At 43.6% G+C, this 25,337-nt stretch overlaps 2 protein-coding genes across 3 annotated transcripts in view; one reads left to right on the top strand and one right to left on the bottom strand.

Annotated features, from left to right (window-relative positions):
- GPSM3 (G protein signaling modulator 3) overlaps positions 1-8,477 on the top strand; it is a 30,021-nt gene extending 21,544 nt beyond the window's left edge. The window contains exon 5 of the mRNA XM_069746358.1: positions 6,262-8,477. Within this exon, the coding sequence (XP_069602459.1) occupies positions 6,262-6,408 (147 nt within the window). The 3' untranslated portion in view covers positions 6,409-8,477. The remainder of the gene's footprint in view (positions 1-6,261) is intronic.
- A 137-nt stretch (positions 8,478-8,614) lies between these two features.
- LOC138661554 (neurogenic locus notch homolog protein 1-like) overlaps positions 8,615-25,337 on the bottom strand; it is an 89,673-nt gene continuing 72,950 nt past the window's right edge. For both annotated transcript variants that reach the window (XM_069746356.1, XM_069746357.1), the window contains exons 21-32: positions 23,148-23,387; positions 19,928-20,040; positions 18,734-19,029; positions 18,027-18,395; positions 17,806-17,948; positions 13,253-13,487; positions 12,808-12,883; positions 12,581-12,722; positions 11,994-12,301; positions 11,722-11,869; positions 11,479-11,576; positions 8,615-11,155 (exon numbers count right to left, since the gene is read on the bottom strand). In XM_069746356.1, the coding sequence (XP_069602457.1) occupies positions 10,301-11,155; positions 11,479-11,576; positions 11,722-11,869; positions 11,994-12,301; positions 12,581-12,722; positions 12,808-12,883; positions 13,253-13,487; positions 17,806-17,948; positions 18,027-18,395; positions 18,734-19,029; positions 19,928-20,040; positions 23,148-23,387 (3,023 nt within the window). In that variant the 3' untranslated portion in view covers positions 8,615-10,300. The remainder of the gene's footprint in view (positions 11,156-11,478; positions 11,577-11,721; positions 11,870-11,993; positions 12,302-12,580; positions 12,723-12,807; positions 12,884-13,252; positions 13,488-17,805; positions 17,949-18,026; positions 18,396-18,733; positions 19,030-19,927; positions 20,041-23,147; positions 23,388-25,337) is intronic.

The following is a 25,337-nucleotide window of genomic DNA, read 5'->3' as shown; positions in this document are numbered from 1 at the left end:
GGTCAAAAAGGGTTAATCAGAGCATCTCTGGTGGCCTAGAGTGGTCAAAAAGGGTTAATGAGAGCATCCCTGGTGGTTTAAAAAGGGTTAATGAGAGCATTATTGGTGGCCTAGGGTGGTCAAAAAGGATTAATCAGAGCATCCCTGGTGGCCTAGGGTGGTCAAAAAGGGTTAAAGAGAGCATCCCTGGTGGCCTAGGTGGTCAAAAAGGGTTAATGAGATCATCCCCGGTGGCCTAGGTGGTCAAAAAGGGTTAATGAGATCATCCCTGGTGGCCTAGGGTGGTCAAAAAGGGTTAATGAGAGCATCCCTGGTGGCCTAGGGTGGTCAAAAAGGGTTAATGAGATCATCCCTGGTGGCCTAGGTGGTCAAAAAGGGTTAATGAGATCATCCCTGGTGGCCTAGGTGGTCAAAAAGGGTTAATGAGAGCATCCCTGGTGGCTTAGGGTGGTCAAAAAGGGTTAATCAGAGCATCTCTGGTGGCCTAGAGTGGTCAAAAAGGGTTAATGAGAGCATCCCTGGTGGTTTAAAAAGGGTTAATGAGAGCATTATTGGTGGCCTAGGGTGGTCAAAAAGGATTAATCAGAGCATCCCTGGTGGCCTAGGGTGGTCAAAAAGGGTTAATGAGATCATCCCTATTGGCCTAGGTGGTCAAAAAGGGTTAATGAGATCATCCCCGGTGGCCTAGGTGGTCAAAAAGGGTTAATGAGATCATCCCTGGTGGCCTAGGGTGGTCAAAAAGGGTTAATGAGAGCATCCCTGGTGGCCTAGGTGGTCAAAAAGGGTTAATGAGATCATCCCGGGTGGCCTAGGGTGGTCAAAAAGGGTTAATGAGAGCATCCCTGGTGGCCTAGGTGGTCAAAAAGGGTTAATGAGAGCATTCCTGGTGGCCTAGGGTGGTTAAAAAGGGTTAGAGAGCATCCCTGGTGGCCTCGGGTGGTCAAAAAGGGTTAATGAGAGCATTCCTGGTGGCCTAGGGCAGCGAATGGGATAAGAGCATTTATGATCCTCGACACTTCATGCTTTCAGCTTTCTCTCCCTTCTTTGGGAGGAGTCTGCTCTCGCTCAGGTGACGACCAGGAGCTTTATACTGTTGGCCACAGTAGGACACGGTGTGACACTTTTATCCCATGATCTATTATAATCAGGTGACTTAATTATAAAGCTCCTCGTCCTGTACGGCCGGAGGGCGACTGAGTGGATTTTTTATTAATGAGGTCATGGGTGAGGTTTTAGAGCAAAATGCAACGGAAATCATTTCCAGGAAGAGCTACAGGAAGGCCGATGGTTTCCTCCTGAATTCCTATTTCTCAGCCAAACCAGAGGTCAGTGGGGAAGGGACAAAGGAGGTCGCTGGATCCAGGCAGAGCCCGGAGGAACGGACGACACTATGTAGAGTAGATGGAAGGTTACAATTACATAGTGTTATGTAATGTACAGTGGCATGTGAAAGTTTGGGCACCCCTGGCCAAACTATATATATTTCATCTTTTACATTTTAAAAAGGGAAATGGGCCAATGAAAAAGTCTGGGCAGCCTTGGAGGTTTGTGTGCTCCGGTAACTTTGACCAAGGTTTCAGACCTTAATTAGCCTGTTAGGGTCATGGCTTGTTCAAGATCATCGTTAGGAAAGGTCAGATTCTGCAAATTTCCCCGCTTTATAAAACCCAGCCTCCTATAACCTTGTGCCAAAAACAGCAGCCATGGTTCTTCTAAGCAGCCGCCTAGAACTCTGAAAATGAAAATGGCAGAGGCCCATAAAGCAGGAGAAGGCTATGAGAAGACAGCAAAGCGTTTTCAAGCTGCCTTTTCCTCTGTTTGAAGTGTAGTTAAGAAATTGCAGTTACCAGGAACAGCGGAGGTCAAGATAAGGTCTGGAAGACCAAGCAAAATTTCAGTGAGAGCTGCTCATAGGATTCCTAGAGAGGCAAATCAGAACCCCCGCTTGAGTGCAAAAGACCTTCAGAAAGATTTAGCACATGGCGATCAGAGTTAAACGGTACTTCAGAGGTCTCTTACGGCTATAGATCAGGTTTCCCCGGTCTCAGCTGTAGAGCAGATCTCTCTGATATCGTCTGTAGATCAGGTTTCTCCAATCGCAAATATAGATCAGATTTCTCCAATCTTTGCTGTAGAGCAGATCTCTCTGATCCCGGCTGTAGAGCAGGTCACTCGGACCCTGGCTGTAGAGCAGCTTTCTATGATCCCAGTTGTACATCAAGTTTCCCCAATTCCGACTGCAGAACAAATAACTCGGATCCCGGTTGTAGATCAGGTCTCTCTGATCTCGGCTGTAGATCAGGTCTCTCTGATCTCGGCTGTAGATCAGGTCTCTCCAATCCCAGTTGTAGAGCAAATCACTCTTATTCGAGCTGTAGATCAGGTCTCTCTGATGTCGGCTGTAGATCAGGTCTCTCTGATCTCGGCTGTAGATCAGGTTTCCCCGATCCCAGTTGTAGAGCAAGTCACTCTTATTCGAGCTGTAGAGCAGGTTTCCCCGATCCTGGCTGTAGATCAGGTCTCTCCAATCCAAGTTGTAGAGCAAGTCACTCTTATTCGAGCTGTAGAGCAGGTTTCCCCGATCCTGGCTGTAGATCAGGTCTCTCCAATCCAAGTTGTAGAGCAAGTCACTCTTATTCGAGCTGTAGAGCAGGTTTCCCCGATCCTGGCTGTAGATCAGGTCTCTCTGATCTCGGCTGTAGATCAGGTCTCTCTGATCTCAGCTGTAGATCAGGTCTCTAATCTCGGCTGTAGATCAGGTCTCTCTGATCTCGGCTGTAGATCAGGTCTCTCTGATCTCAGCTGTAGATCAGGTCTCTAATCTCGGCTGTAGATCAGGTCTCTCTGATTTCAGCTGTAGATCAGGTCTCTCTGATCTCAGCTGGAGATCAGGTCTCTAATCTCGGCTGTAGATCAGGTCTCTCTGATCTCGGCTGTAGATCAGGTCTCTCTGATCTCAGCTGTAGATCAGGTCTCTCTGATCTCGGCTGTAGATCAGGTCTCTCTGATCTCGGCTGTAGATCAGGTCTCTCTGATCTCGGCTGTAGATCAGGTTTCCCCGATCCTGGCTGTAGATCAGGTCTCTCTGATCTCGGCTGTAGATCAGGTTTCCCCGATCCTGGCTGTAGATCAGGTCTCTCTGATGTCGGCTGTAGATCAGGTCTCTCTGATTTCGGCTGTAGATCAGGTTTCCCCGATCCTGGCTGTAGATCAGGTCTCTCCAATCCCAGTTGTAGAGCAAGTCACTCTTATTCGAGCTGTAGAGCAGGTTTCCCCGATCCTGGCTGTAGATCAGGTCTCTCTGATCTCGGCTGTAGATCAGGTCTCTCTGATCTCAGCTGTAGATCAGGTCTCTCTGATCTCGGCTGTAGATCAGGTCTCTCTGATCTCAGCTGTAGATCAGGTCTCTAATCTCGGCTGTAGATCAGGTCTCTCTGATCTCGGCTGTAGATCAGGTCTCTCTGATCTCGGCTGTAGATCAGGTTTCCCCGATCCTGGCTGTAGATCAGGTCTCTCTGATCTCGGCTGTAGATCAGGTTTCCCCGATCCTGGCTGTAGATCAGGTCTCTCTGATGTCGGCTGTAGATCAGGTCTCTCTGATTTTGGCTGTAGATCAGGTTTCCCCGATCCTGGCTGTAGATCAGGTCTCTCCAATCCCAGTTGTAGAGCAAGTCACTCTTATTCGAGCTGTAGAGCAGGTTTCCCCGATCCTGGCTGTAGATCAGGTCTCTCTGATCTCGGCTGTAGATCAGGTCTCTCTGATCTCGGCTGTAGATCAGGTCTCTCTGATCTCAGCTGTAGATCAGGTCTCTAATCTCAGCTGTAGATCAGGTCTCTCTGATCTCGGCTGTAGATCAGGTCTCTCTGATCTCGGCTGTAGATCAGGTCTCTAATCTCGGCTGTAGATCAGGTCTCTCTGATCTCGGCTGTAGATCAGGTCTCTCTGATCTCAGCTGTAGATCAGGTCTCTCTGATCTCGGCTGTAGATCAGGTCTCTCTGATCTCGGCTGTAGATCAGGTTTCCCCGATCCTGGCTGTAGATCAGGTTTCCCCGATCCTGGCTGTAGATCACGTCTCTCTGATCTCGGCTGTAGATCAGGTCTCTCTGATCTCGGCTGTAGATCAGGTCTCTCTGATCTCGGCTGTAGATCAGGTCTCTCTGATCTCGGCTGAAGATCAGGTCTCTCTGATGTCAGCTGTAGATCAGGTTTCCCCGATCCTGGCTGTAGATCAGGTCTCTCTGATCTCGGCTGTAGATCAGGTCTCTCTGATCTCGGCTGTAGATCAGGTCTCTCTGATCTCGGCTGTAGATCAGGTTTCCCCGATCCTGGCTGTAGATCAAGTTTCCCCGATCCTGGCTGTAGATCAGGTCTCTGATCTCGGCTGTAGAGCAGATCACTCCAATCCCGGATGTAGATCAGGTACAGTTGAGCACTGATTTCCTATTCTTTTACATGTTTGTCACACTTACATGTTTCACATCACCAAACAAATGTAAATATTAGACAAAGATAACACAAAATGCAGTTTTTAAATTAACGTCTTTGTCATCAAGGGAAAAAGAAATCAAACCTACAGGCCCTGTGTGAAAAAGTGATTCCCCCCCCCCTTAAAACATAAATTAACTGTGGTTTACATCTTTGGGAAGCTGAGTTCAAATTCCCTAGCCACACACAGGCCTGATTACTGTCACACCTGTTCTCAATCAAGAAATCACTTAAATAGAACCTGCCTGACAAAGTGGAGTAGACCAAAAGGCCCTCAAAAGCTAGACATCAAGCCGCGATCCAAAGAAATTCTGGAACAAATGAGAAACAAAGTAACTGAGATCTATCAGTCTGGAAAAGGTTATAAAGCCATTTCTAAAGCTTTGGGACTCCAGCAAACCACAGTGAGAGACATTATCCACAAATGGCAAAAACATGGAATAGTGGTGACCCTTCCCAGGAGTGGCCGGCTGACAAAAATTACCCCAAGAGTGCCGCGACGACTCATTCAAGAGGTCACAAAAGACCCCACAACAACATCCATAGAACTGCAGGCCTCAGTAGCCTCAGTTAAGGTCAGTGTTCATGACTCCACCATAAGAAAGAGACTGCGCAAAAATGGCCTGCATGGCAGATCTCTGAAACAAAAAACCACTGCGGAGCAATAAGAGCATAAAGGCTCGTCTCAGTTTTGCCAGAAAACATCTTGATGTTCCCCACACTTCTGGGAGAAAATTCTGTGGACTGACAAGACAAAAGTTGAACTTTTTTGAAGGTCCCATTACATCTTGTGTAGAAGTAACACTGCATTTCAAAAAAAGAACATCATACCAATAGTAAAATATGGTGGCGGTAGTGTGATGGTCCGGGGCTGTTTTGCTGCTTCAGGACCTGGAAGACTTGCTGTGAACCAGGGAAAGGGAACCATGAATTCTGCTGTCTACTGAAAAATCCTGAAGGAGAATGTCCGGCCATCTGTTCGTGACCTCAAGCTGAAGCGCCCTTGTGTTATGCAGCAGGACAATGATCCAAAACACACCAGCAAGTCCACCTCTGAAAGGCTTAAGGAAAACAAAATTAAGACTTTGGAGTGGCCTAGTCAAAGTTCTGACCTTAATCTGCTTGATATAATGTGGCATGACCTTAAAAAGGCGGTTCATGCTCGGAAACCCTCAAATGTGGCTGAATTCCAACAATTCTGCAAAGATGAGTGGGTCAAAATTCCTCCAGAGAATTGTAAAAGACTCATTGCCAGTTTTCGCATACGCTTGATTGCAGTTGTTGCTGCTAAGGGCGGCTCAACCAGTTATTAGGTTAGGGGCAATCACTTTTTCACACAGGACCCTGTAGGTTTGGATTTCTTTTTCCCTTAATAATAATAATGACCTTCATTTATAAACTGCATTTTGTTGTTACTTGTGTTATCATTGTCTAATATTTACATTTGTTTGGTGATCTGAGCATTTCAGTGAGACAAACATGGAAACAAATAGGAGATCAGGAAGGGGGCAAACACTTTTTCATACCTCTTTATTTCCAATCTTTGCTGTAGATCGGGTTTCTAGGATCCCAGCTGTAGATCGGGTCTCTCCAGTCCTGGAGCTGCATACAGGACAATTTGGAACGTTGCTTTATTTTGTAGTTTTAGATGCATTGGAGCATTAAAATAAAAATCTTGCAAAAGTATACACCTCCCTAACCTTGGAGTGTGACCAGAATACTGCAGTGCTGTGATCACATTTGCTCATCTCTGGTTTTTGCTCTTTACTTGCAGTCTCAGCGCATGAACGACCAGCGCAGCTCTCCGCCGATCCCTCAGGCCGCCGCCGATCTCTTTGAGATCTTATTCCGCCTTCAGGGTAATCGGCTGGACGAACAAAGAGTGGATATGCCGGAGGCGCTAGGGGGCGCGTGCTCCTAAGAAAAAAATCAGGCGAAGGGTTTGCTCGGTTGCCGATAATTATCAGACCCCACTGTATCCGACTTCTACCCCGGGAAGTTGTCTCTCAATGGTCAGAGACGCTTTCCTTCATTTTGACCACCACAGAGGACAAAGGACAATGCGAGGATGAACTCAATGCAGAAGTCAAAAGGAATTTCAGACACTTTTTTCGCTGTTTTTTTGACAAAATGTGGGGAAAATATTTTTTTTTTTTCCAATTGGGGTGAAAATTAGTTTTGCAGAAAGTCTGTGCCTTATTAGCTATCAGTAAGTCGCCTTATATCGGACCTGGACCTTCCGGACAAGGTCTACCAGAGAAAACCAAATCATCCAGAAACTTGATAAAGTACTTTGGCTTGCAGCTTATTGAATAGTATTGACTTTTTTATGAGGCAAGAACCTAAGGCGGCAATTTTAAAGGGCGACATTTTTTTTTTTTTAAATTACATTTTTGATGTTTCATTTCTTTTAACCAAACTTGGAAATCTGACGGAGGAGTCTTAGAATCTGAAGTATAAGAATGAAGGATACCAACTAGAGCCTCGCTCTTGCTGCATGTACACAAATATATGCACTTTTTAGACCCTAGGTTAGGAGCGGACTAAGAGTAATCTAGGAGGAAGCTGTAATCCTGGTATCATATTTTTATTTTTAATGTCCCTGTACTGGGGGTGGGGCGTGCTCCTGGTGACCACGTCTTTGAGGACCCCCTATGGCCTTGAGTCCACGTTCACTGTCCTAACGGTCAGTCTGCCCCTCTTTGGGGGCGTATTATGTCATTTGTATTACTGTTTTGTGAGCGACCACCAGATGGCGCCCATGTATGAAGACATCTGCTATACAGTACACTGCCTTCCTTTGCTGCACAGGCTTGATTATTGTAGTATATGTGTAAGTCTACTGTAATAGAATCTTTTACAATATTAGACAAGACATATAAATATTCTCATGATAGCAAATTCTACACACGTAACCTGATGCAATTTTTTTTTTTTTGTTTTAAATCGACTACTGATTCTTACTTTTTGGCAACTACTTTTAGTTACATTGGTAAATGGTTCCATTTGCACGGAGCTAAGATCTACTTTTGTAGGTTGACACTGTAATAAATAGGGTCGTATTCACATGTCTGATCTGTACGTAAAGTTTACACCTTTCAATTGTGAAAATATCTCCCAGAATGCAGTGCAACATCATATCGTTAGATGTAGAAAAATTGCCTACCGATATTATTGGGTTGAAAATTTTGAAATATTCAGATAATGTTTTTCTGAAATTTGATTAATAAAGCATTAAGAAAGGGGCGGCGATAGTAATCAGATTTTTCTAAAAAAGAAGAAAAAATATTTTTTTTTTGTTATTAAATTGTCTTCTTCTGAGTTCTTGGTATGAAGAACAGTGGTTTTAATAGGCTCGTAATGAAAATTAAAATGTTACAATGCAGCAAAAAATTACTTTTTGTAAAGCAATTAAAACTTTTTTTTTTTTTAATTTATTGATCAGCCTTTGCACAGTTATGAATCTTTGTAATATACTCCATGACCTAATTTTTCTTCCTTCGTTCTCAAACACCGCGCTGACAGTGCTGTTGTAACTGCCTACTTCATGCTCTTTGAGAAGCTGCTTTGATCTGCTGCCCTAGCAAGAATTCCTATTCAAACACTATTTACAAACACTCTCTCCTGTGTGATCTCCTCCACTCCCATCCCCCGTGCTCAGATGGTGAGAGCGTTTTGTAATGTTTGAGAAACGATTTTTGCTCGGACGGCAGATGAAAGCAGCTTCTAAAAGAGCATGAGCTAGGCAGATATAACAGCGATTGTAGCGTGGTGTATGAAATAGAATATGAGACACTGAGGTTTTAGGTGCACAGGCAATGTCTTTGCTGGTTGCACTTTCCATGTGTAATGGTCTAAATGAAAGCCATAAGAAAACAAGCTAACGATGTGCCTTTAATAATTCAGGACAGGTGACGCCGTCATTCTAATGTGCTGTTTTGTATCTGCAAAAAGTGTAAAAAAATAAATGCAAACGTTTTAATAAGTTAATTGATTACATTGTGTCTTCCATTACTCGTCCCCAATCTGCAGTGTATATGGCGGGATATTGCCTCCATATTAAATTGAAAGCATGGGGTCGTACAAAATAACCCAAGGGAGGTGATCAATAAGGATGAGTCACAATATACTTATATTTATGACTGTTTTTAATAGAAAATATACACTTTGACAAAAACGACAAGTCATTTACAAATCGCTGCCTGCAAGAGACCGTGCAAGTAGATTATTTCTAAGTGCGCTTCCTATTGTTTGTCATTATACCAAATATAACGTGCTGGCCGGGAAATGTTAAGCACGTCGATCTTTCAATGTATAAGTCAATAATACATAAGACTATTTGGAGGAATGAGGCATCTCCACCATCTTGCAGCAGCCAGTAGATCCCCTTTCCCTGCTGGCAGACCCTCTATAAATGTTAATAATGATTCTCTGTCAGTAAATTTAATTTAGTGAAAATTTTAATGGGTGAGAGAGGAAGAGGGAGAGGAGGGGGATGCAGCTGCAGGTTATTATAAGTCAAGAAAGAAGGAGGAGACAGAGCTGATTGGCTCAAAGCAAACTGCCCAGCTCTGACATCACATCGGGAAGGGACCGCCCACTTAGAAAGTATGGAAAGAAGGAGGAGACAGAGCTGATTGGCTCAAAGCAAACTGCCCAGCTCTGACATCACATCGGGAAGGGACCGCCCACTTCGAAAGCATGGAAAGGGAAAATGTGTATGTGCAGCAGAGGGAAAACTGTAAAGATAGAAAAATTCCTCCTTTGGGGCCAGTGTTTTAGGTTTATTGTTCCTCTGCAGGATATATTATTGTCACAATACAATACTAATAGAATTAATAAAATCACAGCTTAACTCTAAAGGGGTTTTCCAACCAAGGAAACAATTCTTGAAAACATCTCAGAATGCCATAAAATAAAATATTGATGGTGGCAGCGTTGACCCGCTATTCCAAGTGATTGGCTGCAGGGTTCACATGTATGTCATCACCGGAGTAGAGAGACTGGCGGGAGACCGGGACACCTCGTAATGGAAGCGGTGGGGGCATCCATAAGGTGAGTATGAATACTTTTATTTTTTGTTTTTTTATGTTAGCATTTATTATTTTATGTTAGTTAAAAATGGACAATCCCTTTTACTGTTGAGTTCTTGTTTTGACGTGTGGGATGACTGACTATTAATTTTCTCTGAAATGTAACAGATGGCTGTCCTAAGGCCACCAAACTACAATGTAGTATAGTAACAGGTGTCAACTAACCATGGAGTTATCTGGTATTGTCCTCAAAATTGGAAAATCAATTAATTTCAACACAAGACTTATGAAACCAGGCCCGGTGATGAACATAGAAAAATGGAGGCCTCACAAAAAGGATTCTATCTGGTCCACCATTCTGGTGATGGCTTTTGCCACTGCGGACAGAAGGGCCCTTTGTTCTTTCGTTCTCCACTCACTTTCCATGATCTAAGGTCATTGTTTTTCCCTGGGAATGGGACAACCAGGGCTCAGGACCTTCTCTCAAAGGTCCGGTAACAGCCACCTGGTCTAAGGCAATTACACCCTCAACGAGGCCTAAACTTATCTTACCAAACATTAATCTTGAAGCATCAGAACTTTCCACGCCTGTGATGATAAATTCCTATATGAATCTAAAATTTCTAATCTTCATTCCCAAACTAAAATGTCTTTATATGAGCCCTGAACAAACAATGAGATATTTCGGCTCATAGGCACGGAGATTATAAAATCACCTCCCTCGGTAAGTGACCATGGAGTTGTCCTTTCCAGATCTCCAGTTCAAGATGTTTTCAGGCATTATGGTGAAGAAATACCCCAGGGGTTTCTTGACTCTGGAGAGGGGGTAAGGAATGGATGGTGATGCATACACGTCTTTTGTGTTGACTGTGTTTCTTCTGGGCTGGCAGGAGAAGGGTATCCATACTGAGATGAAGGAGGGGTTAAATATATGTTATGTCCCATCTGGTCAGCATGAGGACTAGATACGTCCTTGTTAGGTGGATGCTCAATTGATGGAGTGGAACAATAGTTGGACACGGCATTTTGGCAGTTTGGTGATTTGGGATAATGAGCTTCTGGTAGCCAATGGGCATGAGGAGACATCTGCTGTCCTCCACCTGAATATGAAGCCTCCGGCACCGTACAGCCTGATGGACAAAAGTGAACCTTCCAACCTCTATGACCACCCCATTGACATTGTGCCACACCTGATGAGAATGACCCACTTCGGGGATAGGGTTGGCAATTTCCACCATAGTTTACCATAGGAAGATGTGATTGGCAACAGCTGGTTTCTGATTGAGCTCCTGGTAAGTAAGGTGGAGCGGAGCCAGGTGGAGCACTGTGGTAGCAAGAACTGCTCAGGTCTATGTGCGGTAAAGGAGGAGGCTTGACTGGCTCTTTGGGTCGAGGTCGGGGGGTCTTCTTTAGTTGAGGAGGTCCAGTGTTTGGGACGGCAGGTGTGCTCCTATTTAGCAATTGGCTGCTTTCTTCAAAAAGTCGTAAGATATCCCTATGGCCGCGATCTCTCGCCGCATGTCGGGGCTGATGACCTACATGATCAGACAGGTCACGATCTGCCTGGTGTTCCAGAAGAAGTTGAACAGCTTCATAACTTCCTTCTCGCGCAGCAAGGAAGAGGGCGGTCTGATCCTATTTCATAATTTGTAAAGAAAGAAAAGGGCAAAAGAAATGTTAGAAGTAGTGAAAATATTACATTGGATGCATTTACCAAAATTTTGCTTTGTAGCACAAGAAAAACTCTTTAAAACTTCCATAAAGGACATGGATAAACAAATCTCCTAAAAATTAAAGTAAAGTTGGCCACATCAACCGATGTCTCTGAGACTGCTTGACCATCTAAAGCGGCTGTTTAAATATTTCACCAACAGATGATTCCAGAATTATCAGCTGTTGGCTTTTAATATCCAATCTGTTCGATCTCTTGTTTTGCCCTTCTTGTCTTGTCTTCTTACCCTTTTATCTTGGAGGTCTTTGTTTGCTCCATTGCTCAAAAGTGTCTTCATTGCTGGGACGTTATTTACTGCCGCAGCCCAATGTAACGCAGATTTACCTATAGAAAGAGCAAAGGATGGGGAGGTCAACCAAACCAGAAGAAGATGATGAAACTATTACTCTTGACCAATGGAGTTTAGTCCAACACGGAGTCTACATTATCTGAAGCGGCATTGAAATGACATTCATGTGAAGGTTCTTACCTCGGTTATCAGCTGCTCCAATATCTGAACCACATGCGACAAGTTCTTCCACCATATTCTGCACAGGTAGACGGGAGGCCAAGATTAGAGGTGTACACCCGTCGTGCATCCGAGCGTCAATGTCTGTCTGACGGCATCTCAAGAGGGTCTTAAATGGAAAAATAGTCGATGTGATAAAAATGTTCAGTTCGGGTCTTAAGACAATCTAATATGTCTACAATCTCTGATGTCTTCAACATTTACGTTCCATTTCTTCAGTTGTATTTAGTTACCTGGAAAACACCCAAAGCATCAGCAGCAATGGCTGTATGAAGTGGGGTCCTTCCCAGCCTGTCTTGGACGTTGGAATCCGCTCCTGCGTCCAACATACACTTGATGGCATCTTGCCTTGAAAAACGAGCAGCTAGATGAAGAGCCGTCTCTCCGGTAGAATCAGTCTGGGCATTAAGGCTGGCACCCTGGCTAATTAGGTCTGCTATGACACTTGCTGAGCTCTCAACTTCTTGTGGATCCGCACCTCCTCCAACAGGTTCAAGACCTCCTCCAGCACAGATGGCCGACATTAGTGGAGTCACTCCATCTGTAATGGGAAAAAAAAGCTAAGAATTTAGTCAAGAGACCAGCTAACTACCTCCTATCTGCCGGCATCCGCTTCTGATGAGCTGGCCTGCATTAAATGTGATGGGTGCATCATGCCACAATGATGGCATCACGTCAAGCCTACAAATCAGAAGAGTTGTCAAGGATCTGGGCAGGTAGGGCACGGTTTGTTGCACTCCCACCTCGCAATCAAGGAATATTGATGTGGCTGCTGGACCAGGGACCTGCAAATCGAATCTCTGCTCTCAACTCAACACACCTGGGCCTCTCACATCAATGTCTCTGCCATCAGGATCCTCCTGGGGTGGAGTTAAAGCAAGACATTGCGGGAAACGAACTCCAGCGTCGATATGTTGCTGACTCCACTGTCGATGATCAAGAATAGTAGGGTCTGTATTAAGCTGAAAGAAGGAAATAGAGAAGATGAGACGAAAAACAAAAAATGGAGACGAACCCATGGGAAAAGTGGACAAATCACTGTCTTACCTTTAGTCTTCTAGATTTTGGTGGCACGACTCCTTCTGGGCTTGAATCATCGTAGCCGGAATCGTGTTTCAGTGGTCTAATATAGAGAAAAAAAATCACAAATTGATTGCTATCCATTGCGTAAAATAATATAGGTATCAAAATTCAACATGTTTTGGGTTTTTTTCTGTTACAGGTCTCCAAACCCCCTGTGGGTCAGCAGAATTTACATCACCTTCCACCTGCCTGTGTTCCGTTCTTTTATTTCAGCTATAAAAGTTAGGAAAGCTCCTAATTCTTGTAATAAATTCAATCTGTATAATTAAGGTAAGTCATAAACTCAGAGAAGGGGGAGGAGGAGGATGGAGCTGCAGCTTCTCTCTGCATGCTGTGAGAGGGGAGATGGAGGAGACATTATCTATGATCAGTGAGGGTTTGACCCCCCGTTACCCGAAAATATTCTTACTTAAGACGAACAGAGTCTTCGCCCACAGGTTCTCGCCTCCGGCTCCCTTCTTGTGCTCGATGACGGCTGAAGCCGGATGGTAGCCAAATCGTGCCATGCTGGCGCTTTCTGCTGACTTTTACCCCAATGATTACCACGGCTATCAAAATCATGGCAAAAACAACACTCACTGGCAAAAACCATGGAGCCTGATGAAATGGGATTGGAGGGCTGGGGGAAGAGGGCAGATTTACACCTGATATAAAAATATAACCAGAAAACAAAAGAAGATAAAAAGAAAATGAGATAATTATGAAATTATGATGACAGTACACATTAGTCTTGGGCTTTAATTGTTTCGACCAACTATAGAGTAGAGTTATTACACATTCAATTGTTTGTGTCGCCAACGCCTGCCCCTAAATTCAGGCAGTACCCTTTCATGGATATAAGAAGAAGGATGACCTTTCGATGTTGTGCTCACCTTTTTTCACTATAAAAGTCCAACAAATTAGACGGGTGTACTTCTATATATATTGAATATCATTAAATTTTATGAATAATTTCTCATTTAAAGGTGTTTGAGCAAGGATTGGTTTTCCGTGAATCAGTAGACTTAATGGAAGTAGTAAAAAAAACTCCAAAAAAGTAGGGTTGAAACGTACGTCGGGGTCTGAGGTGGAGGCCGATTCGGTGACAAATTCTATTTTTATTCTTTCGGTATGTCTGATTAGGGTAGAGTATAGCATGTTTATCGTTTTACTATTGATTCAATTATACATGACACCAAATTTCTACAGATCTGACTTTCAGAATTGCATTGTAATTAACATTGTGGATATACATATGTAAATATACTTACCTGTTATCATCATTCCTTGTAGTATTCTGCCATTCGGGGGCTACCCCTTAGATTGTTTTCTTATCTTCATTATTTTGTGTCTCTCATCGGCCTCCCCTTGCTTTCATTGCTTCTTGATTTTAATTACTAACTTTATTTTTATTGTATAGTTGTGTACCCCAATGCAATGTTTATTGTCTCTATGCATTTTTTGGATTTCTGAGTAACACATAGTAACATAGTAACATAGTTAGTAAGGCCGAAAAAAGACATTTGTCCATCCAGTTCAGCCTATATTCCATTATAATAAATACCCAGATCTACGTCCTTCTACAGAACCTAATAATTGTATGATACAATATTGTTCTGCTCCAGGAAGACATCCAGGCCTCTCTTGAACCCCTCGACTGAGTTCGCCATCGCCACCTCCTCAGGCAAGCAATTCCAGATTCTCACTGCCCTAACAGTAAAGAATCCTCTTCTATGTTGGTGGAAAAACCTTCTCTCCTCCAGACGCAAAGAATGCCCTCTTGTGCCCGTCACCTTCCTTGGTATAAACAGATCCTCAGCGAGATATTTGTATTGTCCCCTTATATACTTATACATGGTTATTAGATCGCCCCTCAGTCGTCTTTTTTCTAGACTAAATAATCCTAATTTCGCTAATCTATCTGGGTATTGTAGTTCTCCCATCCCCTTTATTAATTTTGTTGCCCTCCTTTGTACTCTCTCTAGTTCCATTATATCCTTCCTGAGCACCGGTGCCCAAAACTGGACACAGTACTCCATGTGCGGTCTAACTAGGGATTTGTACAGAGGCAGTATAATGCTCTCATCATGTGTATCCAGACCTCTTTTAATGCACCCCATGATCCTGTTTGCCTTGGCAGCTGCTGCCTGGCACTGGCTGCTCCAGGTAAGTTTATCATTAACTAGGATCCCCAAGTCCTTCTCCCTGTCAGATTTACCCAGTGGTTTCCCGTTCAGTGTGTAATGGTGATATTGATTCCTTCTTCCCATGTGTATAACCTTACATTTATCATTCTTAAACCTCATCTGCCACCTTTCAGCCCAAGTTTCCAACTTATCCAGATCCATCTGTAGCAGAATACTATCTTCTCTTGTATTAACTGCTTTACATAGTTTTGTATCATCTGCAAATATCGATATTTTACTGTGTAAACCTTCTACCAGATCATTAATGAATATGTTGAAGAGAACAGGTCCCAATACTGACCCCTGCGGTACCCCACTGGTCACAGCGACCCAGTTAGAGACTATACCATTTATAACCACCCTCTGCTTTCTATCACTAAGCCAGTTACTAACCCATTTACACACATTTTCCCCCAGACCAAGCATTCTCATTTTGTGTACCAACCTCTTGTGCGGCACGGTATCAAACGCTTTGGAAAAATCGAGATATACCACGTCCAATGACTCACCGTGGTCCAGCCTATAGCTTACCTCTTCATAAAAACTGATTAGATTGGTTTGACAGGAGCGATTTCTCATAAACCCATGCTGATATGGAGTTAAACAGTTATTCTCATTGAGATAATCCAGAATAACATCCCTCAGAAACCCTTCAAATATTTTACCAACAATAGAGGTTAGATTTACTGGCCTATAATTTCCAGGTTCACTTTTAGAGCCCTTTTTGAATATTGGCACCACATTTGCTATGCGCCAGTCCTGCGGAACAGACCCTGTCGCTATAGAGTCACTAAAAATAAGAAATAATGGTTTATCTATTACATTACTTAGTTCTCTTAGTACTCGTGGGTGTATGCCATCCGGACCCGGAGATTTATCTATTTTAATCTTATTTAGCCGGTTTCGCACCTCTTCTTGGGTTAGATTGGTGACCCTTAATATAGGGTTTTCATTGTTTCTTGGGATTTCACCTAGCATTTCATTTTCCACCGTGAATACCGTGGAGAAGAAGGTGTTTAATATGTTAGCTTTTTCCTCGTCATCTACAACCATTCTTTCCTCACTATTTTTTAAGGGGCCTACATTTTCAGTTTTTATTCTTTTACTATTGATATAGTTGAAGAACAGTTTGGGATTAGTTTTACTCTCCTTAGCAATGTACTTCTCTGTTTCCTTTTTGGCAGCTTTAATTAGTTTTTTAGATAAAGTATTTTTCTCCCTATAGTTTTTTAGAGCTTCAATGGTGCCATCCTGCTTTAGTAGTGCAAATGCTTTCTTTTTACTGTTAATTGCCTGTCTTACTTCTTTGTTTAGCCACATTGGGTTTTTCCTATTTCTAGTCCTTTTATTCCCACAAGGTATAAACCGCTTACACTGCCTATTTAGGATGTTCTTAAACATTTCCCATTTATTATCTGTATTCTCATTTCTGAGGATATTGTCCCAGTCTACCAGATTAAGGGCATCTCTAAGCTGTTCAAACTTTGCCTTCCTAAAGTTCAATGTTTTTGTGACTCCCTGACAAGTCCCCCTAGTGAAAGACAGGTGAAACTGCACAATATTGTGGTCGCTATTTCCTAAATGCCCAACCACCTGCAGATTTGTTATTCTGTCAGGTCTATTAGATAGTATTAGGTCTAAAAGTGCTGCTCCTCTGGTTGGATTCTGCACCAATTGTGAAAGATAATTTTTCTTGGTTATTAGCAGAAACCTGTTGCCTTTATGGGTTTCACAGGTTTCTGTTTCCCAGTTAATATCCGGGTAGTTAAAGTCCCCCATAACCAGGACCTCATTATGGGTTGCAGCTTCATCTATCTGCTTTAGAAGTAGACTTTCCATGCTTTCTGTTATATTTGGGGGTTTGTAACAGACCCCAATGAGAATTTTGTTACCATTTTTCCCTCCATGAATTTCAACCCATATGGACTCGACATCCTCATTCCCTTCGCTAATATCCTCCCTTAAAGTGGACTTTAGACAAGACTTTACATAGAGACAAACCCCTCCTCCTCTCCGATTTTTACGATCCTTTCTAAACAGACTGTAACCCTGTAAGTTAACTGCCCAGTCATAGCTTTCATCTAACTTTCATCAACACGTGTATGATATTTTAGGTTTAGTTTGTGTACTTTCATTTATATTGGAATTACTTTTTGGATTATAAGTTTCTTTTAATGGAAACAGTAGTCCATAGGTGCACATATGCATTATACTGAACTCACACAAGCTGCTATGTAAAAATTATAAATAGCAGCTGTCAGGTTCCCCACCTGATGACAAATGTCAGGGGGAAGAAAGATTGGGCATTTTGGATTTCAACATGTCCATTCCTATGGATAATAAGCCACTGTCAAGTGTGGAACAGTAGCTCATTCTGTTTTCTTTCTAAAAAAAAACCCATATTTGGATATTATAATAATTTTTAAGTATTGCTTAGGGCCACATTGAGAGAAAGAGTTGGACATTGAGTGGAAGAAAAGGTATGAGTTCATAAAAAAGTGAGAATTTTGGTGAGTAAAGTAATTCTTTCAACATTACAAGGTCTTTACTTTCGAAATTCAATCATCGATTTGGGCACAGACTACCAATATATTTTTTGTTATTGCATAGTCCATAAACAATTTACCATATTCATTAAACGGACTCCTCACCATCCAATATAATGTCTCCCGTAAGCCTCCCTGACTGCAATGTCTTCTATTCTACTGAAGATAGGAGGTCCTGGCGTAGTGAGGACTCTAAAAATGGCTTGCAGAGATGTTTTTGGACTTTGCAATATTTTTTGGCATTTACGTACCTGGGATATGACTAACTTCCAAAAAAGTGTATTGCTGCTCTGTCTCGTTCAGAGCTTCCAAGAAGTGCGCAGCCTCTTCGGATGTGTCAATACATGAAGGAAATGGACAATTGGAGCCAAATATCTCCACGTACAGGACACACCTGAGAACACAAGACATTAGACACCATGACTTGGGTTAGGTCTTCGTCTTCTTGTCGGTTCCTGGTCACCACACTTACCCAATAGTATTTTTTCCCCCATGTTCGTAAGCTGTATCTGCAGCAATCTCATATTTCCACCTCTCCAACTTCTCCGGAGACAAGTCTTGAGGATCGTTTTCTTTACAAAGCCTGAACAACATATCTCCATCGTTGTCTTTTGCTAGTCTTAGTCTCGCATGGAGATGCATGGACAGAAAACGCAATAGTTTAATGACGTCATTGCGATGGAGGACAGAGGCGTTGTAGCTCAGCACCAGGATTACTTTCCCTTGGGGGCTCTCATGTGCCGAGCAGTCGCCTCCATCCCAGCCGCACTCTGCATTATCACATCCCTTCTCACAGTGACCATTGGCGAAATGATCAAGGCAGTACTTGTCATAGAGAAGACTGTGGAAAGAGGAAGATGACGTATTAATTAAGAAATGGACTGCATTTATGGTAGTAAGTCATAAAGGCATGAATGCATTATATTAGCATTTTGCTTTGCATAAAACCATACATATTGCTATATTGTAATAACAACATGACATTGGCTCAGATTGTGTTAAATGTTGCATAATGTAAAATAAAATATAGTATAGATCTATGATCACCAACTAAGACATTTCTACTGTCAGGCCACATTCGCACATTCAGTATTTGGTTAGTATTTTACATCAGTATTTATAAGCCACGCTGACATTATAATTCTTCTTCCCAATACTACTTATGATATTATTACTTACTTGCAGGATCCTGCAGTGTCACAGTCAAACCCATCATATAGGCAAGCCTTATTGTTACATTGCTTGTCACAGATTCCATTTCGGAAGGTTCTACGACAATCTATATGTGGACATTTTTTCCAAGGCCCCAGGGGAGGTGAGTAAGTAGGCCCCACATACTGTTGGCACCTTGGTCCAGTAAAACCATGGGAACAATTACAGTGTGGCTTCCCATCCATTGTCAAAACACAAGTTCCTCCAAAATAGCAAGTGAATGATGCACACACGTTTGTGTTGCAGGTAGGTCCTGAATAGCCCTAACCAAAGAGAAAGGACAAAAAAGGACAATGAATATTTATAGGTACCGCAATGGGGTTAGACAGTGATCCCTGAATGTCAGTATGACATGAGACTCCAGTTTAATCCTCTAAAGTATGATTACTTACTTGTTTATTGTACCAGAACTTTGTGATTTTTTTGTTTAGATCTAAATTTCTTCGTGAACTGACAGAATATAAAATATATCCTGGAAGGAGATATAGACTTTATAGAGACAGGTCCTGAAGAATGAATGGAGAGCCTCTGTACAAGAGGGGCTTCCTATCTGGCCTACACTAACCTTTCTTGCCACATTATTACACATGTTAATATGATTATTTACTTCAGTACAATCATCATGGAGGCGTTTCCTCCTCCTGGCAGCAGCACAGCCTACATTTAGTGTCAGTTCCAGTAAGAACCATGTACTAGGCAGAAATATCCTCCCAAACTTTCCATAAACAGTCTTGGTTCAGCCACTTCTGCATGTTTTTCTTACGGGGAGGTAAATAAGCAGCTACCAGACTCCAGTAGTGGCTTTGGGGGAACAACATTTCTGCCATTTTGGGTTTCTTTCCCTAAACCTACACTCTAATCCTGTATCAATATACATTAGATTATTGGACAATTCCTCGGCTGACTTCCACCAAAAGCCATGGTCACTATACACTTATTTCCGAGCTGTGGCTATGATGGTTTTCCAATGACAATGACGAATTAGTGGCATTTAAATTTACCATTTAGTCCTTTTAATAGGATGTTGTGATTCATGTTGCTGCTTTTCCCGGATATATATATCTTTTAGATGATAAATAAGATTAAATAATTTCCTCCTAACATGATTTCATATCTAGGGAAGATATAGGCTAGTTGTACTGACTGATCATCGACCTTTACCTTTGGACAAGTGCATGCAAATCCAAGATGGCGGTTTGCGGCCACAGCACAGAGTCCGCCGTTCTCACATGGGCTATTGTCACACACGTTGATTAGTTTTTCACACTTCTGACCTGAGAAGATCACAAAACAAGTGTGATCAGAGATCACTTCATCCTCTGTCCACAAAACACACAAACAAGGATAAAATATAACAATAATAATAATAATAATAATTTTATTTATATAGCGCCAACATATTCCGCAGCGCTTTACAAATTATAGAGGGGACTTGTACAGACAATAGACATTACAGCATAACAGAAATACAGTTCAAAACAGATACCAGGAGGAGTGAGGGCCCTGCTGCTCGCAAGCTACAAACTATGGGGAAAAGGGGAGACACGAAAGGTGGATGGTAACAATTGCTTTAGTTATTCGGACCAGCTATAGTGTAAGGCTCAGGTGTTCATGTAAAGCTGCATGAACCAGTTACCTGCCTAAGTATGTAGCAGTACAGACACAGAGGGCTAATACTGCATAAAGTGTATGAGAACATGATGCGAGGAACTTTTTTTTTTTTTTATTTTTTTTTTTATTATAAATAGGCCACACAGGGATCGTTAGGTTAATGCATTGAGGCGGTAGGCCAGTCTGAACAAATGAGTTTTTAGGGCACGCTTAAAACTGTGGGGATTGGGGATTAATCGTATTAACCTAGGTAGTGCATTCCAAAGAATCGGCGCAGCACGTGTAAAGTCTTGGAGACGGGAGTGGGAGGTTCTGATTATTGAGGATGCTAACCTGAGGTCATTAGCGGAGCGGAGGGCACGGGTAGGGTGGTAGACTGATACCAGGGAGGAGATGTAGGGTGGTGCTGAGCCATGGAGTGCTTTGTGGATGAGGGTAGTAGTTTTGTACTGGATTCTGGAGTGGATGGGTAGCCAGTGTAATGACTGGCACAGGGTAGAGGCATCGGTGTTACGGTTGGTGAGGAATATGATCCTGGCTGCAGCATTCAGGACAGATTGGAGCGGGGAGAGTTTTGCAAGAGGGAGACCGATTAGTAGAGAGTTACAATAGTCCAGACGAGAATGAATAAGTGAAACAGTCAGAGTTTTTGCAGAGTCGAAATTAAGAAAAGGGCGAATTCTAGAAATGTTTTTGAGATGCAGGTAAGAAGAGCGAGCCAGTGATCGGATGTAGGGGGTGAATGAAAGGTCAGAATCAAGGATGACCCCAAGGCAGCGGGCATGTTGCTTTGGAGTAATGGTGGAACCGCACACGGAGATGGCAATGTCAGGCAAAGGTAGGTTAGTAGAGGGAGAGAACACGAGGAGTTCAGTTTTTGACAGGTTTAGTTTCAGATAGAGGGAGGACATGATGTTAGAGACAGCGGTAAGACAATCACTGGTGTTTTCTAAAAAGGTCGGTGTGATATCGGGAGCAGAAGTGTATAATTGGGTGTCGTCAGCATAGAGATGGTACTGGAAACCAAATCTACTGATTGTTTGTCCAATAGGGGCAGTATACAACGAGAAGAGTAGGGGGCCTAGGACTGATCCTTGAGGAACCCCAACAGTAAGGGGAAGGTGAGAGGAGGAGGAACCAGCAAAACATACAGTGAAGGATCGGTCAGAGAGATAGGAGGAGAACCAGGAGAGAACGGTGTCCTTGAGGCCGATGGAGCGGAGCATAGTGAGGAGGAGCTGATGATCCACAGTGTCGAATGCTGCAGAGAGATCCAAGAGAATTAGCATGGAGTAGTGACCATTAGATTTAGCTGTTAGTAGGTCATTAGAGACTTTAATGAGGGCAGTTTCAGTAGAGTGTAAAGAGCGGAAGCCAGATTGAAGAGGGTCGAGAAGAGAGTTATCTGAGAGATAGCGGGTAAGACGGGAGTGGACCAGGCGTTCGAGGAGTTTAGAGATGAAGGGAAGATTAGAGACAGGTCTATAATTAGCGGCACAGTTTTGATCGAGGGATGGTTTTTTAAGTAATGGATGTATGATGGCATGCTTAAATGAGGAGGGAAAAATACCGGAAGTGAGGGAAAGGTTGAATATTTTTGTTAGGTGAGAGGTGATAGCCGGGGAAAGGGACTGGAGGAGATGTGACGGAATGGGGTCACTGGTGCAAGTGGTCGGGCGAGAAGATGCAAGGAGCCTGCTTACTTCTTCTTCTGTAACTGCTTCAAAGTCAGAGAGTGAACTAGATGCAGTGGGGGAGGGAGGACAGTGCATGGTATGAAGAGATTGGGAGATGATTTCCTGTCGAATGTGGTCAATTTTTTCTTTGAAGTAATTGGCCAGATCGTCAGCACGGAGATCCGTGGTTGGGGCCTGCTCTCTTGGGTTGAGTAGGGACTGGAACGTGTCAAAGAGACGTTTAGGGTTATTGGACAGGGAGGTGATGAGGGTGTTGAAGTAGGTTTGTTTGGAGAGGTGAAGGGCAGAATTGTATGTCTTTAGCATGAACTTATAATGGATGAAATCTTCGGGTAGATTAGATTTTCTCCACAGACGTTCTGCGCACCTGGAGCACCGCTGCAGGAAACGTGTTTGCAGCGTGTGCCACGGTTGTTGCCGTCTGTGCCGAGTTGTTTTATGTATAGGAGGAGCAGCTTCATCCAGAGCACTTTGCAGGGTTTCATTGTAATGCTTCAATGCAGAATCAGGACATGAGATGGAGGAAATAGGGGCCAATGAGGACTGCAAGTTCATCATAAGTTTCTGGGTGTTAATGGCCTGTATGTTTCTATAAGTGTGGAAAGTGGGGGTGACCTGAGCGGGATGGCAGTTCTTGATAGAGAATGAAAGAAGGTTGTGGTCAGAGAGCGGGAGAGGGGAGTTTGTGAAGTCATCCACTGAGCAAAGTCGGGAGAAGACCAAGTCAAGGGAGTTTCCATCTTCATGTGTTGGAGAGTTAGTATGCTGCGAAAGGCCAAAAGAGGAGGATAGAGATAAAAGGTGAGAAGCAGATGGGGAGAGGGGAGAGGCAATGGGGATGTTGAAATCACCCATGATAAGGGTGGGGGTGTCACAGGAGAGAAAGTGTGGAAGCCAGGTGGCAAAGTGATCCAGGAACTGATGAGAGGGGCCGGGAGGACGATACACCACCGCCACTCGCATGGAGAAGGGGACGTAGAGTCTGACCACATGGACCTCAAAGGAAGGTCATATAACCTGACATTATAGCAAAGGAAACAGTGGCTAGAAGATTACAGGTCACAACGCTTTACCCGTGTAATTTTGATGGCATTGGCACTGGTATCCATTGGCCACCTCGACACAGGTCAGTGTTCCTCGCGGGTCACATGGGTTGAAGAGACACTCATTCACATCCCCTTCACAGCGGTCTCCTACATATCCTTGAGGACATATACAAGTGAACCCCCCAACCGCATCCAGACAAGTGCCCCCATGAAAGCAGCGGGGTACGGGGGCGACACACTCATCAATGTCGATTTCACACCGGGGTCCTGATGAAAGAGAAGGAATTTAGTCTCATGAATCCATACTGTTTTCTAATTTTTTTTTGGCCAGTAAAGGTCTATCTTGTATCTGGCACTGCTATGGGGTCACTGTGGTTGACTTTTATGGAGTCGTATGGTTGTGTTATGGGCAGGGCCGGACTGGCCATCTGGCAAATGCCAGTAGGGCCTGTCTGGTCGTGGGCCGCCTTGTCTGCTATGTTGCTAACAGAATCTGTGTTCTCAAGATACCCATATTGTTAAGAGTTGTGACAGATCACCAAGTCGCTGACTCCGTCACTTACCCCAGCAGGCCACGGGTATCAGTAGAAATATTGGTCTTGTAGTATCCATCCAGGGTAATATTAGCAATATATCACATCTGGTTCTTGGGATCGGGGACAACATGGGCCTGTGTGATTTCAAATGCCAGGGCTGAATTTCAGCCTCAGTCCGTACCTACTTATGGGGTATGCAGTGGTGTGGTGTATGTTGCCAGCGTTTGGAGCAAGGCAAGTATTTTGCACTCCCTTAATACCTGGACAGTTAGGACTCCTTATTCCTCAAGTATATGCTTTGCACTTTAAGAAAATACTAATATAATTGTAAAGTTTGCTCTTTGACCCTCAAATTTGTTTTTTGGGGGGCTTTTTGCTGAAATCTGACATAAAATTGTTACTTTTTACTACATTTTTTGCTATATTTTGAATGTAAGTATTTTATCACCCAAGCCCCTTTTCCCTTGTCCTAACCTGTTGTGAATTCTGTGGCAGAGCTCCCTCCTGTGGTCACAAGTGGTACTTTGGCTGATTCTCTCTGGGAGCTTCCGTTTGTGGAGGAAACTGGTACTGCTGCTTCTGAGTTTCCTCCCTCAGGTGATCTGGTGAGGTCGTTAGCTGCTTCTCTACTTAACCCCACCTAATGCTTTGATTCATGCTTCCTGTCAATGTTCCAGTGTTGGACTTGTGTTTCTCTGGATCATTCCTGTGGCCTGCTGCTCTGCATAGCTAAGTGCTTCTTTGCTATTTGTTGCTATTTTTTCTGTCCAGCTTGTCCATTTTGTTTTGCTGGAAGCTCTGGGACGCAAAGGGTGTACCTCCGTGCCGTTAGTTCGGTACGGAGGGTCTTTTTGTCCCTTTGCGTGGTTTTCTTTAGGGTTTTGTGTAGACCGCAAAGTTATCTTTCCTATCCTGGTTCTGTCTAGTATATCGGGCCTCACTTTGCTGAATCTATTTCATCCCTACGTTTGTCTTTTCATCTTACTCACAGTCATTATATGTGGGGGGCTGCCTTTTCCTTTGGGGTATTTCTCTGAGGCAAGGTACGCTTATTTTCTATCTTCAGGCTAGTTAGTTTCTCAGGCTGTGCCGAGTTGCATAGGGAGCGTTAGGCGCAATCCACGGCTGCCTCTAGTTGTGTTTGGAGAGGATCAGGGATTGCGGTCTGCAGAGTTCCCACGTCTCAGAGCTCGTTCTATTATTTTGGGTTATTGTCAGATCACTGTATGTGCTCTGACCTCCATGTCCATTGTGATACTGAATTGCCTATCATAATACTAACCCTAACCTTTTGCCCTAGCCCTAACCTTTTCCCTAACCTGTGCCCTAGCCCTATCCCTAACCTTTGCCCTAGCCTGTGCCCTAGCCCTATCTCTAACCATTGCCCTATCCCTAACCTTTTCCCTAGCCTGTGCCCTAGCCCTATCCCTAACCTTTTCCCTAGCCTGTGCCCTAGCCCTAACCTTTTCCCTAGCCTGTGCCCTAGTCCTAACTTTTGCCCTATCCCTAACCTTTTCCCTAGCCTGTGCCCTAGTCCTATCCCTAACCTTTGCCCTATCCCTAAGCTTTTCCCTAGCCTGTGCCCTAGCCCTATCCCTAACCTTTGCCCTAGCCCTAACCTTTGCCCTAGCCTGTGCCCTAGCCCTATCCCTAACCTATTGCACTAGCCCTAACCTTTTCC

Source organism: Ranitomeya imitator, chromosome 2 (genome assembly GCF_032444005.1).
Source record: "Ranitomeya imitator isolate aRanImi1 chromosome 2, aRanImi1.pri, whole genome shotgun sequence".
In the NCBI taxonomy this organism is placed as follows: domain Eukaryota; kingdom Metazoa; phylum Chordata; class Amphibia; order Anura; family Dendrobatidae; genus Ranitomeya; species Ranitomeya imitator.
The sequence above is the reverse complement of the archived record's forward strand: the minus strand, read 5'-3'. Positions and strand labels throughout refer to the sequence as shown.